The sequence below is a fragment of the Trematosphaeria pertusa genome (assembly GCF_010094035.1).
Source record: "Trematosphaeria pertusa strain CBS 122368 unplaced genomic scaffold BU26scaffold_2, whole genome shotgun sequence".
Lineage (NCBI taxonomy): Eukaryota > Fungi > Ascomycota > Dothideomycetes > Pleosporales > Trematosphaeriaceae > Trematosphaeria > Trematosphaeria pertusa.
This window is the reverse complement of record NW_022987213.1, coordinates 3,625,234-3,640,100: the sequence shown is the minus strand read 5'-3', so window position 1 is coordinate 3,640,100 and position 14,867 is coordinate 3,625,234. Positions and strand designations below refer to the sequence as shown.

The window sequence follows — 14,867 nt, the reverse complement described above, 5'->3', positions numbered from 1 at the left end:
TGCCGCTCTTGTTATGCAAGCCACCACAGTGCACTGTCTTTGGCGCTGGACCGCGTGCCCGCCCAATACGCGACATCTTCTAGAGGCCGCGGAGTTGAGGCGCGGATGCGGAGCGCTTGACGGTCACCGAACGCGACAATTCGCATTTGACGCGCCCCCGACCTCTGCAACTCTTGCCGGACAAAACTTGCATGCATGCGACATGCTGCTTGCATAGACGCTGCCGCTAATCAATCCGCCCGTTCCGTGACATCTAGGTCCTGCTACCACAGTACCATGCTGCTGCTGTGCTGTGCAACGCCAGCTCACGCTTGGTTCTGCCATTTCTGTCATACGTGCGTGTCCGCTTCGTCTCACATGAACGGAGCTAACAATCCGCGTATACCGGACATCCACCCTCTACCCTCGCGTCTCGGTGAGGGGCCATATGGGACATCAAACCACAACCCAATGGAACAGTACTCGTACAAGCATCCGTGCCCCTCATGCAACGGGCCGACCGCATCTGCATCTCGGTTCCACTTATATCACGCCAGATTGCTCCCAGTCTTACTCCGGCGTCTCGGAACTTTACTATCTGCTTTATGAGAACAGAGCTTTGCATGCCTCTTGGCGGGCACCCGGCCCTATGGACTTGACTACCCCACTGCGTGTTGAAGCACATCAGCTGGACACCCTATGGAGCATGTGGCGTGTTCTGTTCATGATCCATTGCCGGATTCGGAAGATGGCACATCCAGTGTGGATTGAATGCGATGCGTCCGAGCATAGAGAAAGAGTAGATTAGAAGTGCGAATGCTCGTCGCCTACTAAGCGCAAAGTACTTTCAATGCAGCCACATACTGGCACCAATTTTCTGAAGTGAGAGACAAGGATGTAAAGTGCGAAGCAATGAACTCAATTCCAGAGAAATGTAAGCGATGAAGTGGTGCTCAAATCCAACCCATAACCCCAGCACCGCTGAGGGATAATGGTGAGCGAGTGTAAGAAGGGTACTGTGAAGACAATTAAAAGACAGTTGTTGAAAACAAGGAATAATGACTGGACTCTTGAGCCAAAAGAAGCATCCCCGAAGGGTGCAGACATGAGAAAGGAAGTCCGACAGGAGTAGGAGTAGCAACAAAGGTGAACGCGCAGACAAACCTTCCGAGAAGGACAGAAGTATCCAAAACAATACCCAAACATAGGCTGCCTACCAGAGGCCAACCGTGAATACTGATAGACGTGGATTTGTCTCCCTATTGCATGGGTCTCTTCGCGCTACTTCCACCAGTCTCGGAAGCAGCCCTCTTTCTGGTCTCCGGGTAGAGCGTGCGGAAGGCATCCATGTATTCCTGCGGCGTCCAGAGATTGGAACGGTTGAGTTTCTCGAGGATCCCTTGAATTAGCGCCCAGTGATGTCGAATGACGCCGTCTTGTGGGAGACCCTGAAGCGTGTCCAAGACGAACAGCCCTTCGTCTTCTGGACGGGCATAGATCAAGAACACAAATAGATTGCGATCTTTTGGGTCCGTAGGATGCTCGCTACTCCACGTAATGTTTTCGTATGCGTCAAAGTCGCGGTCAGCGACGCCGTCGAGGATGTCAAGCAGTGCCTTTCCCGCCCTAGTCGCTAGATCCTCCGGGTCGGGATGCTCTTCGATTTGCTCATGGTAGTATTCCGCAATAGTCTGAACCAGGCCCTTCAGTCTGTTGGCGCAGTTCTTGACGTCGACTTGTGCTGCGTTGGTACGGGTGGGGCCTTTGGCTATGTATTCTTGAAAGGCGTCGAAGGCTCGATCGATACGGTGGTCAATCTTCGCGAAGAAGACACGTGCTCGGAAGGCTCGATCAATAATCCCCTGAAGCTGGATGTACAGCCCATTGTTTTTCTTGGCGTGATCGGCAATGAGGTCCTTGAATTCCTGGTACTTCCGGGAGGAAAGATCTCTCGTCTCATCGCTTTTGAAATCCGCTGGGAGGTCGTCGGTGGGTTCGAAAACAGACAACATATTGGCGATCTCGTCAACCATATCTTCCTCCTCTGGCAGCTCTTCTTCTAGCAAGGGCCAGTCAAGATGTCCTGCAATGGTCTCGAAACCATATTTCTTTATCAACTCGGCCGGACGCGTGTCTCGTACAGTCGATCCATCTTTTGCCAACTGAAGGGGTTGCGTTTTCTGCACCTGGGAGGTCAACTGCCCCAGCATCCAAAAAATGTGCTGCGGCGGAGGTCAGTGCAATACTAGGTAGTGCGAAAATCTGTGGCACTCACTTTACATGCCCTCCCGTCTTCGTTTGCTCCACAGCTACACTTCGGCGTATTACCCCCATTCATGGCCACGGTAATGTCGTCGGCCAGGTGAAATAGGTACTTCTTGGGGTCATCCTCAGTCGCTTCGCAAAACTTCATTTCGATGTCATTGTCCTCATATATCAGCCCTCTCTTAGCTCGTTTGCGGAGGTCCCCATCGAACTCGGAGACATCGTACTGAAGGCCATTGGTCGAAACGATGAGAGAAGGGGTCGGCGAAGACGCTTCGCTGGAGGATGCGGATTGCTGAGTATCCTGGGAGGGTGCCGCTCGTGCTCTAGCTGCACCAGCTCGAGTGGTTACCATAGTCTCCGCCAGCGATAGCTTGGAAAGTTCTTCGACAGACATGGAGATCGTCCAATCCGTTCTTCCTTGATGTTTCCATGTCCAGCTAAAAGAATATATATCAGGGCAATCTACGCCGCAAACCTAGAGGATCCATTGCTGAACTCCGCAGGGCATGTTTCTAGCCTCAAGAAAGCGCTTAACAAGTTGGCCTTAGACGCCGCAAGAGCGTTGTGGCGTGCGGTGAGATGTAGCCTGGAGGAAAACAGAAGCGGGACCAAGATCGAGGAGCTCCGAGCTCCAATCTCCTGCATCAGCTGGACTGTCGAAGGCCAGGCGCAGCCACGGGCCAATGGCAGAGGGAGAGTAGCATTCGGACTAACCAGAGCTGCTATACGCTTCCACCCTCAATTCGGCGAAGAAGCTCAAGGCTGAGATGAAGACGTCAAGAAAATTGACTCATCCATGTTGTAACCCGCCCCGCACACCAATAAGCGGTGCCGATGGGGCTAATGCCTAGCATCTGGGGCTACGGCGAGAGGGGCGCACAGCACGGTGAGGGCCGGTTTGACGTCAAGCTGGCAATTTCCGTTTTCCGTTTCTGACCATGTTGCAGTGCTTTGCCGCAATTACGATGGTGCTGAACAGGCTACTAGGGCATTCCGACTCATTGAGATCGTGAAATGGTCTCATGGTTCCCTTCGGGGTCTGGAGGAAGCACTGCAGGCAGGCATCAATCGTCACCGCCGCGGCGGCGAGGTTCGACTATCGCTACTTCCGCGCTCTTGACCAGGTTGTGGTGTGCCAGACAGACGCCACATCCCGAATATCTGGATGGAGGGGCCGGTGATGGCGTTTTTGAGTGGTGGACGCGGTGGACGCGGCGGAAGAGAACGGTGGAATGTGATGAAGATGTGAAGGTTCGGCAAAGCAAGCGAGCAACGGCTCTCAAGCCACATGGGCTGTGCGCTCAGCCTCGCCACGCAAGCTTTAAGCGTATGATCCCAGCAACCACCAGTCGTTCACGACCTCCTCGCATATCTTTAAAACGATGCGAGGCGGACTCTGGGACCAGGGACGATAGCCCCTCAGTTAAGCTTCCGAGATCATGCACGCTTGTCACGACGAATATCCTCATAAACCATTGTTGGTGCGCCATCAGAAGCGTGTAGCAAAAATGCGATGCGAGGAAGCCAAAATGCAGGCAGCTGGTTGTTAATACTGCTAATGGATAGGACAGAGAATCTGGCTGAGGCCGACTTCAGCTTGTTTTCGACGACACTTCGGCGGTAGGCGATAAGCGTGAACGACTGTTGCCTCATTGCACCGCGTGTGTAAGGGAGTGTTGGGCTACGCCGTACTTGTGCAGGGTCAAGCCACTCACTCCGCCAGCTAATGGGGCTCTGAATCTCTTCAGCCTCGTGTATTCCGATTCGCTCTTCATGAAAGTGGGATCTCATTTTGCGTGGTTTTGTCCAACGCTCCGGCGTCTTCGGGCCCTTCTATCTCATCCTGGTCAGTGCCGCCGTTTACGCCAGACGGCCCCATCGGTTTCGGGAACTTGACAAGGTGACACGGCAGACACCTCAAGCGCTAAGGCTCTCTTCGACCTCTCAGCGTTGGAACCTAAAAATATGAATGTGTGCTCTGACAAAATGGAACTGTGTACAGTACGACCGCGTTGTATAAGTTGATGTGCTTAGATTTGGAATGACTACTAAAAGAAGCTGACGGGACGAGGTGGCTGATGAGAAAGTAAACAGGGCACGGTAACGAAAGAAATTCGAGCTGCACGGCATGCTCGACTCCCCTTTACCCAAAGGAGACCGCCGTAATCGTCAAGGCGTAACTCGTAGCTCCCTCATGACACCTCCGATGTATGATCCCAAGATATTTAGTTATAAGGCTGCCTGAGCCCCAAGACATGTGTCTTGCAATGGAATCGAAAACGCAACCAAAATACTGATGTGCCACAGTAAGAACCGGAAAGAGGGGGACCGACGGGCCAAAGGGATAAGTGGTCACCGGCGGCGTGAAGGACCTCGGCGGCTATTCCGTGAGCTCTCACGCTACATCAACTCGCTCCCCATCCTGGTTGGCGATAAGGAAAGTATCTCCAAGCTGGATAGCCTCGTGCAAATTGATCCGTAAGGCGTAGCCCAACTCTGCGGCGGCGTCAGTCAAAATCCTCAGACTGAAACGGAAGACCGACTCACACCTGGGATATCTCACCTGCTGCTTCCCCCTGTTCTTGAAGCGGCGGCATACACTGAGCTCTCCCGTGAGCTACGCTGGGAATTCTGTTCTTTGGTCTTTCCCGCCTCGACAATATGCCGCATCGAGATCCCGCCCCATGGCAGACCTGAGAGGTCTCTGCCTTGATCAATGTCGCCAGGGTCCGGAGAAGCGTAAGAGCTTCCTGCTCGTCGTTGATTCTCTACATCGCGCTCGGCCTCTTCCTTCTGTTCTCTGACTTTGTCGCCTAAAACTGCGTCAGTGAGGGTCTTCAGGTTGCCCTGCGTGTTGTTACACTTACGGAACCGCCGCTGAGCCAACTTGTTCTGGATCTTCCTGCGCTCATTTGGGTCCTTGACTTCACTCCATTCGTCCGCCTTCGACCTGGATGGCTCTCTTCCTGGCGTCGAAGATCCGCCCCGCGATGACCTTGATTGTTGGCCGCTGGCGTTCTGATTCTGAGACATTGCTGCCTTTGATGCGGTCTCCGTTCAAGACTGTGTGAAGGGCTGCGTCGCGATATGGTCTAGAGCAAGCACTGGAGTTTGGGGATGGTGTTGGGCAGAGGGAGAGTGGTCGCCAGCACGGATTAGATCCCATCGGAGGGTACGCAGTTGACTCGGGGATATAGGGTATGCTGGTGGATTTCACCACTGTCTCATCGCTAGGTGGCAGACCTGGCGCCGGGCCAAGTATAGATTAAGACACTCGAGTGTGACTGAAGGCTGCGAAACGAAAACGAGGTCGTCCACGTTTAGGTGGTCAAAGCTTGGATCTGGTAGGCGGGGGGTTAACGTGTTAAAGCAGACGCAATAGGACCAACGAAATGAAAGAAAGAGTGAACGAACGTCGCGTGTCAGAAATGACTCTAAGCTGGAGAGCTCCTAGAGGTATTCATACCGTCGTGTGATGTGTCCAGGGCCAACGGGCTGGCGTGAGTAGATGACGGGAGACTTCTTGGGATCGGGGATAGACGACCGAGGAGTCGATACCCTTGACTCAAACCGTTGGGGGACGTGAGGCTTCCGTGCTACGGGGTTCTTGATTGGCGAACATCGCCGCCGCCTATATGAGTACCTAGGTAGACTAGAACACGAATGGATAAAGCCTCCAAGTCGAAAATGGGATTAGGCATCGACGCGAGATATGGAGGCTTCTGTAGGAAGCAGGGCTGCCGTAACCCGGTAAGCCAGCTCGGCTCTCCCGTAAAGCTACGGCCGCGTGAGCTTCGAACCATGACGTCTTACTGAACCTTGCTAAATTCACCGGTCAGGGGCCCGCAACGGGACCAAAGCGCGGTAGTCCCACATGCCAGCCCTGTAGGGCCCTTCGCACAAGCGGCCGAGACCACGCAGAGGAAGCCAGCGATTGGCCTGGTTTGAGCGAGGACGACGCCATTCCGTACCCAGAGGAAGCAATTGGGTCCCGCTTCAAGTACCTGCATCGCTCGTTACCGTTAGATTGGCAAGATTTCTCGGGAGGGCCGCATTGTCCTGGCCCCGTCGACAAGGCTACTGTTCAGCCCGGCGCGCATGGGACCCAGAACGCTGAGGCAGCAATGTTATTGGCCTAGAGGTCTCTCGTGAAGAGAGAGGTACCGGGAGCACCTCTTCTCAGAACCTAAATCAAGACGTGGCAGTGCTTCAGCCTCCGGTTGTTGCTGCCTTTTTGCAGCCCGCTGCCTTGACATCATTCAACCTCCGACCGGCTGTGAGTCGAACTAGCATCGAGCTGCATGACCCTTGCGTGAAGGGCGTGAATAAAGCACAGCGCATCGCTAAGATGGAGCTTCAGCCGTCCTGCAAGCGGAGGCATGCCAGTTTCTGACTCTGCGAGGCCGGGGGACGCTACTGGATTTCGACAGTCAGAAAAGCCGGGCGGTCTTCGCCGAAGCGACGAGCGGAGAGACAGGCGAGAAGGGTGATGTAGCAGGCGCGCAAGGCAGCCTCTATCGGTGTGCGACGTTGAGACGCTTGGTTTGGCGGGCGGAAGCCTTTCAAGAGCCGTGATGCAGAAGGGAAGTCGAGGCGGTCAGGTCGACATGCAAGTTCGTGAGGAGCGAGCCGGCGTGCGCAACTGATTGGCTGCATCCGCCGTGGCGTCTGGGACGGACCAATCATCGCCTCAGGTGTGGGTCGTAGCTTCCATTTGTGTGTGGCGGTGCAGGCACGACAGACCGACTCCAACCTCACGATGTTTTGCATCATCACTGCACTGTATGCGGAGACTATGGAACGAAGCAGGCACATGTAGGGAATGCGCTTCGAGAAGCATGCTACCACGAGTCCGCCTTGGGCGCTAAATGCCTCAATCTCCTCCCTGACCGTCTTTTCTCGACCTTCACGATCGCAGATACTAGAAGCAACAGAGCCCAGTCCCGGTGTCCCGGGTAAATATGGCACTTATTCTCAAATCACGCCTCCCTACTGGGTGGAATAGAGGAACAGCGTGGTCAGTCCCACTCTCGCGGCCCTAGCAAGGTGCATCGATGCCGGCTCCATGCAGGAGACGAGATGTGATCCGACGTGGACACCCCACCTCGGCACAGAAGAAGCGGTAAAAGTCACAGAGGAGCTATTCTTCATAAAGCGTGCGGTCAGTTCACCGGTCGCCAAAAAGCTCGTTGCTTTCACCCTCGGCAGCGTCAAGGCGTGGTGATGCAGACTCAAGAGTGGTCGGACCCACCGAGGGCAGAAGCTCCGCGTATTCCTCGCACCACTCTCTGCACGTCTTTCGAGAAGGTTTTCAAATTCTTGATGCTCCTTCCAACCGTCTGAGTTTCTCTAATATCGACAAAGTGGTTGAGAAATTGCGCAAGACACTGCGGCATTTCAGCTGCATTCAGCTGGCAGATCCCCAAGTATGTATCTACTGATGTTGAGGGAAAGATTTACGGTTGCTCCAAGGTTCAGCTCAGTAAAGATTGACACTGAACCTTCCATGTCCGCGCTGAATTGGGTTCTCCAGGATTCCACTCCGTATAATCTCAGACCTAACAGCAATGGGGGCAGATCGTCCCCTTTCACCCCCTCGTGTGGGTCCGTGAAGACTGCTCAGGGGTGAAGGCATCGTGCATCGGGAACCATACACGCATCGGCGTCGTCCGCAGGCGCCCCTCTCGATTGCAATTCTCTATCGAAGTAATCCCGGAGACCTCCTCCCTTCTAGTGCTGCCGACGAAACCACAGCACAAATGTCCCCGTCGTCGCAGAGTTCTAGGCATTGTTGAAGACGCCCAACTTCGCCATAGCGAAATCAGATTACCGGCAACATCTCATGCCGGTCTCACTCCAGAGCATGCTCTGCCATCACCGTGGTGACGTCGAACGGCTGATCGGTGCCTTGGGCACATCTGGGGAGAAGACGTAAGCTCGGCCTGATTCTCCTCCGTAATATGGGCTTAACTATACGTATTAATCCCGTGCCTCACCCAGCCACAACAACGGATTCCACAGCGATGGAAAAATTCCCTATTGGTATGTTTAAGCTTTATCATGGGTGTTTAAAATAACCACGACCGCGGCACAGGAAAGAAGCCCTTCGCTGCACTTCGGCGACGCCTTCGGCACCAGTGACGCCGCATGCGCCACTCTCGGATCGAGCGACCGCGACCCTTCTCTTTTACCTATCTGACCGAGTCATCTTTCCGGGATGTAGGAGAGGTACTCAGCTTGACAAGTTATTTTGAGAAGCACAGCCACAACGGCATCTGAATTGATAAAAGTGCGGCTGACCGTGTGATTGACGAAGAGTAAGCACCTTATTTGAGTTCGTCCACCCGAGCCGCGTGGGATTCCAACGTTTAAGCATTCGTATTGTGGATGGGCCTTTGCCGGGTAGAGGCACGTAGGGCTCTCTACCCTTTTTGTAAGAGACATTGCCGAGCATGGCGTTCTTCAGAGGGTAGAGCAAAACAAAGCCAGCGCCATATCTCGCATCTAAGAAAAGCATATGGATCAAGCCTCACTAAAGCCCTGAGCTATGCCGGAAGACTTGGAGGTATCTAAGCGGGATAGCCTTCGTGGCCGTGCTCGAGCCCAGATACGACTCCTCGATCAGGTATCGCGACTTGAAGCCAATTAGGCTACGGGTAACTCCATCCGAGCCTTTAGAGATCCGAACGGTAGACTTTCGTATCACATATGAGCCACTGAAGAGTAGAGGTGCCCCCAGCCACCACTTGGGAGGAGACACTGTGGAGCATGGCACATAGAGCGGCCGTGCACACTTGTGCGCTCCTCTTGATCCAAAAATGGAATCGAGCTGGAAGCCTCGCCAGGCCGAGTACCGTGGTGGCCTATACAGTCCTTCCAACATGCATGGCCGTCCGCAGGAGATGGCTTCTAGGTCCGCTAGAACAAATACGAAGCTTGAGGAAAGAGGAAACATCCATGCGGGTGGTGCCTGCGATCTAGAATCGAGGTGTTCCGCCGGGCTTTGAACAACGGTGTAGAGGTCCCAGGTTCAAGCGGGAGGCTTGGGTGCGCGACCCAACTCCCCGAATGACGCGTCGTCCCCTTCGCAGCTATTTAGCTGCATGACGCGCTGCCGACACTGGTGGCAACTAGACGGGATCAACCCGATACTGCACAGTCGGGGTCCACCTCCTGCTCTTCAGCATGCAGCAAGCTGTATTGTAATCCTCATCAGCTTGCGGAACGGTAAGATGTATGTCTTTCATAGTCCCGCTCGTCCGTGGAGATCGCAACGAGCAGGGTGGGAAAGACACGGTGTCTGCTAAGAACCTATGTCCATCTCCCACTGAACGAGAACCTTAAAGCTCCCAGGCCATGGATAGCTGATCCAGGAAGCAGGTAATTGTGGGGTATAATTCGAACGTAAAGCGTTGCCCTGCCTGGGCATGACTGAACACTGATCAATGCCACATGAGCAACGTTCCTATTCCTATCGAAGTAATGCGAGTACATTGGTGCCATGTGTGCATTGGATGAGGGATCGGAAGGCGGTGGGCGGAACTCAAAGAAAATTCAGGTCTCGGAAAATCGACGGCCCGCGATTGGGTCTTGGCACTCCAGCCGATGAAATTTCGCTCAGGCGTCGAGCTGCGTCTCTTCATCACACATTCATAAAACATGAACGCATAATCAACTGCCACTTCTTTCCCCATAGAATGGTCTGTCATATTGGCGTACTAGAGTGAACTGGACCTTTTAGGCTTCTGTACCTGTGCAATGGAACGGAGGTGCACCTGCGGTCTCAGACATCTCAGCTTTCGCACGAGATGATGGCGGACAGCAGCGTTCCTCTTCGAACTCAGCTGACGGTGCCTTTCGTGCTAAAGCTTGGTGTAGGACTAACAGATGCTGGAATTGGACCGAAGAGGGAGAGGTCTGGCTCCTCAGGCCGGCCTACCCCTGAGGACGCAAAGTATCCGGGAATTCATCAATCAGGAGTTAATCCGAAGAACAGATAGACTACCTCTTCACAGCTATCAAGCGCGAACGTCTTGTTGTTTAAGTAGGGATCAAGGCCTTGAAAGACGGGACGTTGAGTTTCGGCAGCCTCGTGGTTGGATGGCATGGCATTCTGGCAGTGGCATGGGAGTGGCTTTTGTGCGTGAAAGCCACTTCATCTTGCTGATTCAGTCGTCGCCAACGTTTGGACTGCTCTGTAGCCATGTTTATCACATAGATGCGGGCTCTGAGGCAGAACCAAACGTAAGAGACTTCATAGGGGTCGCAACCAAGGATTGACCAGAGGCCGGATCCAGGCCTTTGGGTTGCGCTGCGTTGCAAGGTTGCAAGGTTGCAAGCCTCCCACGTTGCTGAGTGCTGAGGCGGCCCTTCGCTTCCATCATCCCCGTCCCGATTAGCGGAACGGTCCTCGAGCTCCCTTTTCTTCTTCCTCTACTCCCCTCCGGCCATGGAACCTTACCAACGTCGATAAACTGCGTTGCTGTTTGAAGCGACCGCCCGTTCGCCCGCCACGAGCTCCTGACATCCCCGCGTGTTGTCCTCGTGCACGTCTGCGCTCCGTCCTTCGCTGGGTCGCGCGAGCCTCTGCTCCTCCCGCAACACAGGCCATGGCATCCGCTCTGAACAAGCGCCAGCAAGCGCGCAACGAGCGCACGCTGCAAGAGCTTATTAAGACTGTCCCTGGAAATGGCGTATGTGCGGACTGCGGCGCGCGCAATCCAGGTGAGTGAATTCGCAGACCCGGACCGGCTTACAATCGGCTGACGATGCGTAGGATGGGCAAGCTGGAGTGTGAGTGGCCCCTTTCAAGCACGACGCGATGAACACACCGCCAAACAATCGTCTCCTTTCCTGAATGCGCCTTGCGCCCGTTGCTAACACCGCTCCAGCTGGGTATCTTCCTGTGCATGCGGTGCGCCGCCCTCCACCGCAAGCTGGGCACGCACATCTCCAAAGTCAAGTCCCTGAGCATGGACAAGTGGGACAACGCGCAGGTGGATGTAAGAACCCGCGCATGCCTATGCCAGGGGGAAGATTGACGGTTTCTAGAACATGAAGCGCATTGGCAACGTCGAATCCAACAAAGCCTACAATCCTCGCAACATAAAGCCGCAGATACCGATCGACATCGACGAGGTGGATAGCGCAATGGAAAGATTCATTCGGCAGAAGTATGAGCAGCGAACTTTCATGAACGACTCACGGCCTGGCACGCGATCGAACACCGGAAGCTCGAGCTCGGTAGAAGATAGACCTCCACCCCTCCCTCCGAAACCGACGAAGCGTTTTGGGTTTGGATTGCAAAAGGCTTCAACATTCCCTAAGAATGTCACACCCCCGGTATCGCCTGGACTAAGCGGCTTCAGCGGGCAGGATACATCTCCACCAAGGGTGAATAAGCCGTCTAGGGTATTTGGATCCAACGTAAACACTTCTGGTGACGGGTTGGAGTCAAAGCTGGCCACCTTAAGAGATATGGGGTTTCCGGACGAAAAACGTAATTCGACGGTGCTGAGGGGCCTCAACGGCAACCTGGACAGAGCCGTGGAAGCGTTGATCAGATTGGGCGAACAAAATCCCACCAAGTCAAGAGGCAGTACGCCTACTCCGCCTGCAAAGGGTGGGGTAAACTTGAACGGGCTAATGATAGAGAAGAGCCACACTATGCCCGCGGCCACCACGTCGGCCAATCCGTTTGATGCCCTAGACGCCGTAGCCCCCTTACCGCAGCAACAACTCCAGCCCGCGCCGATTCAGACTCAGCAGCCGCCCTTTGGAGGTCCATCAGCTCAGCCAACATCGCCATCCAATCCCTACAATCCATTCTTGTCGCAAGCTCAGGGAGGCCAATTCCAACATGGCTTTCCCCAGCAACAGCAGTATCTCGCACAACAGCAGAATCCATTTGTCCAGCAACCGCATAGTTTAGAGCAGTCATTCCAAGGCCTTCAGTTATCACATCAACAGCCACAGCAACCTTTGTTTCCAAACAGAACTGGAGGATATGGTCAGCATCAGTCACCGCAATACCCACAAACAAACCCATTTCATCAGTCATTTACGCCGCCACCTATGCCCCAACTACCGCAGCAGTACAGTTCATTTTATCAGCCTCAGCAACAGCAATACCCGTCGATGTCTTCTCCTACGAGCCCTGGAAATCCGTTTTTGAAGTCCACACGAAGTCAGATGTTCACGCCGACAAATACTCTCAATTCGAATCCTTTTGGCCAGCCACCAGCTCAACCACAACCTCAGCCTCAGCAACCGCAACAGGGTCAGAATCCGTTCATGATGCAGCAGCAACAAAACACTCAGACACCGTTTGCTCAGGCGTCAAATCCTTTTCAGAGTCAGCAAACCGGCTACCAGCAACCGAGCTACCAACAATCGCAAGCAGGCTTTGACAAGAACTCTATACTTGCTCTGTACAACTATCCGCAGTTGGCACCTCAGCGGTCAGAGCAGTCTCAAACTCCTCCGGCACCAGCCCAAGCAGTTGCACCCGCTGCTCCTACACCAGGCCACCTGAATCCTTTCGCCTCAGCCCAAGCGCCTCAGACGGCCCAACAGCAACCCACGTCATTCTCAGCACAGCAGCAGGGCGTCCGGCACGTAAGCAACGAGAGCGTGGATTTTGCGGGCTTGATGGGTGGACGACATTCTCCCGACGCCTTTTCTGGATTGAGTTCGAGCTTCAGACGGTGATCATTTACGATATTTTGCATTTTTGTGCATATTCGCATAGTTTGATGTTGGATACTTCTTCGTTCATAGCACCTTTTTGAACAGGGGGTTAGGGTATTGGATATGGGATATGCCATGCGGATGTTGTATGTAAGATTACCTATTACTTTTGGATATGGGGCATCTCGATAGCGCACTTTTAATGCTTACAATTCTGTCATTTCTGGTCAGTCACTGTTCTCGCTCTGAAGGGCAACAAGAGCCTACGTATTTCCAAGCATTGGGGAGAGCTTCCGGTTCCACTGCCACTCACTCGTCCTTCTGTGCACAGTCCCCTTTCGGAGCAAACCCCACGCCTCTATCCAATGTAAACACCATGTCCCCTTTGCGGCTCCTCCGTAAGACTCTTCAACATGTACACAAATCCACACGTCCCTCGCTGTACCATGCCCCTCTCCACCCCAGCCAATCACAACCTCGCACGCCGGTTCACGCAAAACACCGTGCATGTGCTCGGGCTGCTTGGCAAGAGGAGGTTGGGGTCCAACTCCTGCAGGGATCAAGCCAACCACGCAAAAAGCGGTCTGTTAGCTTCGCGAGGATCGTCCCCGGAACTCCACAAGTTCCTGCAACCCTTTTATGAGGAGAATCTCCCGCTCGAAGCGACATCACTTGTCCCACGCTTTTCCCGGGCGTTGTATCGATATCGGCGAGTTTGGACGAAGTTGTGAGCTTTTGACGCAGGCGGCCCCGCGCTTTGTGGATCTGTCCGGAGCTCAGCGAGTGAGAGCGAGAGCTTGCGATTGAGAGAAGAGAGGGATTGCAGCCCAATTTACAAGGCTCCACTTTGACCGGAGGGGCTGCGAAAGAAGAGTCTGGACGTTTACGTGGCTGCCCGATACAGGAAGAGTCATTGCGACACCAAAGACCGCATATCTCGAATGCACTGAGCTTCATATATTCCCGAGCTCACTCCAGATCTCAAGCCTCGCGCACCTCCCACCTCGATTCGATTCGAACGATACCCGAAAAGCCCCACCTTTATCTCACACCCGCAATCCCAAACACAAGTCGAGATTTCCACGATGGGCTGGTTCTCGAGCTCCTCCTCGCGCCACCACTCCTCCTCGCGCCCCGGCTACGCACGCTCATACGCCGGCTCCTCCTACTCCTCGTCCTCGCGCCACCACAGCTCCACCTCGCGCTACAAACGCTCGCCCCGCGACGGCTACATCAAATACCTATACCACAAATTCCGCCACCTGCTGCACCAGCTGTGGTCGTACGCGCAGCGCCACCCGTTCAAAGTGTTCTTCATGGTGATAATGCCGCTGGTCAGCGGCGGCGTACTGCACAAGCTGGCGCGGCAGTTTGGCGTTAACCTGCCTGAGATGGGTGGAAAGGGGGCGAGGGGAGGGTATGCGGGGAGTGGACATGCTGGTGGGTATTATGGGAGTGAGGGATATGGGAGGGACGAGAGGGGTGGTGGTGGGATGAATTTGCAGAGTATGGCGAGTGGGATTGGGGGGTTGGCGAGTTTGGCGAAGATGGCGCAGACGTTTATGTAGGGGGGTAGGGAAAGAGCTGATCCTTCCTTTAATCTATGGAAAGCGGGAGGTGGTCATGATTTACGAAGATAATGTTCAACGTTTGATTACCGAAGTGCTCGAAGAGAGGCTGGATCGAAGGAATGAGGTGAGAAGGATGATGTGCTTGGCTATGCTTGTGTATGAGGAGGGGATGGTAGAGTGTGATTATATTGGAGGATTTTTGGATTTCATGAGTTGCTTTCCACGTTCTCTGGCTTTAGATATATCCATCCTGTGTCTCTTCAAGCGGCAATGCTTGGGAGTTCAGGAGTTGAGAGACAGGCTTCACTTCACTGTGCCAGGTCACAAAGGATTGGGTAGATTTTGGTTTCCAACATAATT

General features: G+C 54.1%; 3 protein-coding genes across 3 annotated transcripts; 1 reads left to right on the top strand and 2 right to left on the bottom strand.

Annotated features, from left to right (window-relative positions):
• Nucleotides 1-1,238: 1,238 nt before the first annotated feature.
• On the bottom strand, nucleotides 1,239-2,641 carry BU26DRAFT_416451 (uncharacterized protein; the record flags this gene model as incomplete). Its single annotated transcript, XM_033823161.1, has 2 exons — nucleotides 1,239-2,201; nucleotides 2,255-2,641. The coding sequence occupies 2 exons, from the start codon at nucleotides 2,639-2,641 to the stop codon at nucleotides 1,239-1,241; spliced, it is 1,350 nt and encodes a 449-aa protein (XP_033690420.1).
• A 1,950-nt stretch (nucleotides 2,642-4,591) lies between these two features.
• On the bottom strand, nucleotides 4,592-5,553 carry BU26DRAFT_155733 (uncharacterized protein). The gene is made up of 2 exons (XM_033820048.1): nucleotides 5,115-5,553; nucleotides 4,592-5,060 (listed from the first exon to the last, which is right to left on the bottom strand). Exons 1-2 carry the CDS (start codon nucleotides 5,278-5,280, stop codon nucleotides 4,807-4,809), a joined length of 420 nt encoding a protein of 139 aa, XP_033690419.1. The 5' UTR covers nucleotides 5,281-5,553; the 3' UTR covers nucleotides 4,592-4,806.
• Nucleotides 5,554-10,664: 5,111 nt separating this feature from the next.
• On the top strand, nucleotides 10,665-13,267 carry BU26DRAFT_448832 (ArfGap-domain-containing protein). Its single transcript, XM_033824695.1, has 4 exons — nucleotides 10,665-10,971; nucleotides 11,024-11,040; nucleotides 11,139-11,249; nucleotides 11,299-13,267. Exons 1-4 carry the CDS (start codon nucleotides 10,857-10,859, stop codon nucleotides 12,955-12,957), a joined length of 1,902 nt encoding a protein of 633 aa, XP_033690418.1. The 5' UTR covers nucleotides 10,665-10,856; the 3' UTR covers nucleotides 12,958-13,267.
• The last annotated feature ends 1,600 nt before the right edge of the window (nucleotides 13,268-14,867 follow it).

Bases quoted from the DNA above. Each gene is read 5' to 3' on its own strand.
- BU26DRAFT_155733 (XM_033820048.1), bottom strand. From the start codon at position 5,280: ATGTCTCAGAATCAGAACGCCAGCGGCCAACAATCAAGGTCATCGCGG. The intron at 5,061-5,114 runs GTAAGTGTAACA...ACGCAGTTTTAG, and splicing joins GTTGGCTCAGCGGCGGTTCC to GCGACAAAGTCAGAGAACAG.
- BU26DRAFT_448832 (XM_033824695.1), top strand. From the start codon at position 10,857: ATGGCATCCGCTCTGAACAAGCGCCAGCAAGCGCGCAACGAGCGCACG. The intron at 11,250-11,298 runs GTAAGAACCCGC...GACGGTTTCTAG, and splicing joins GGGACAACGCGCAGGTGGAT to AACATGAAGCGCATTGGCAA.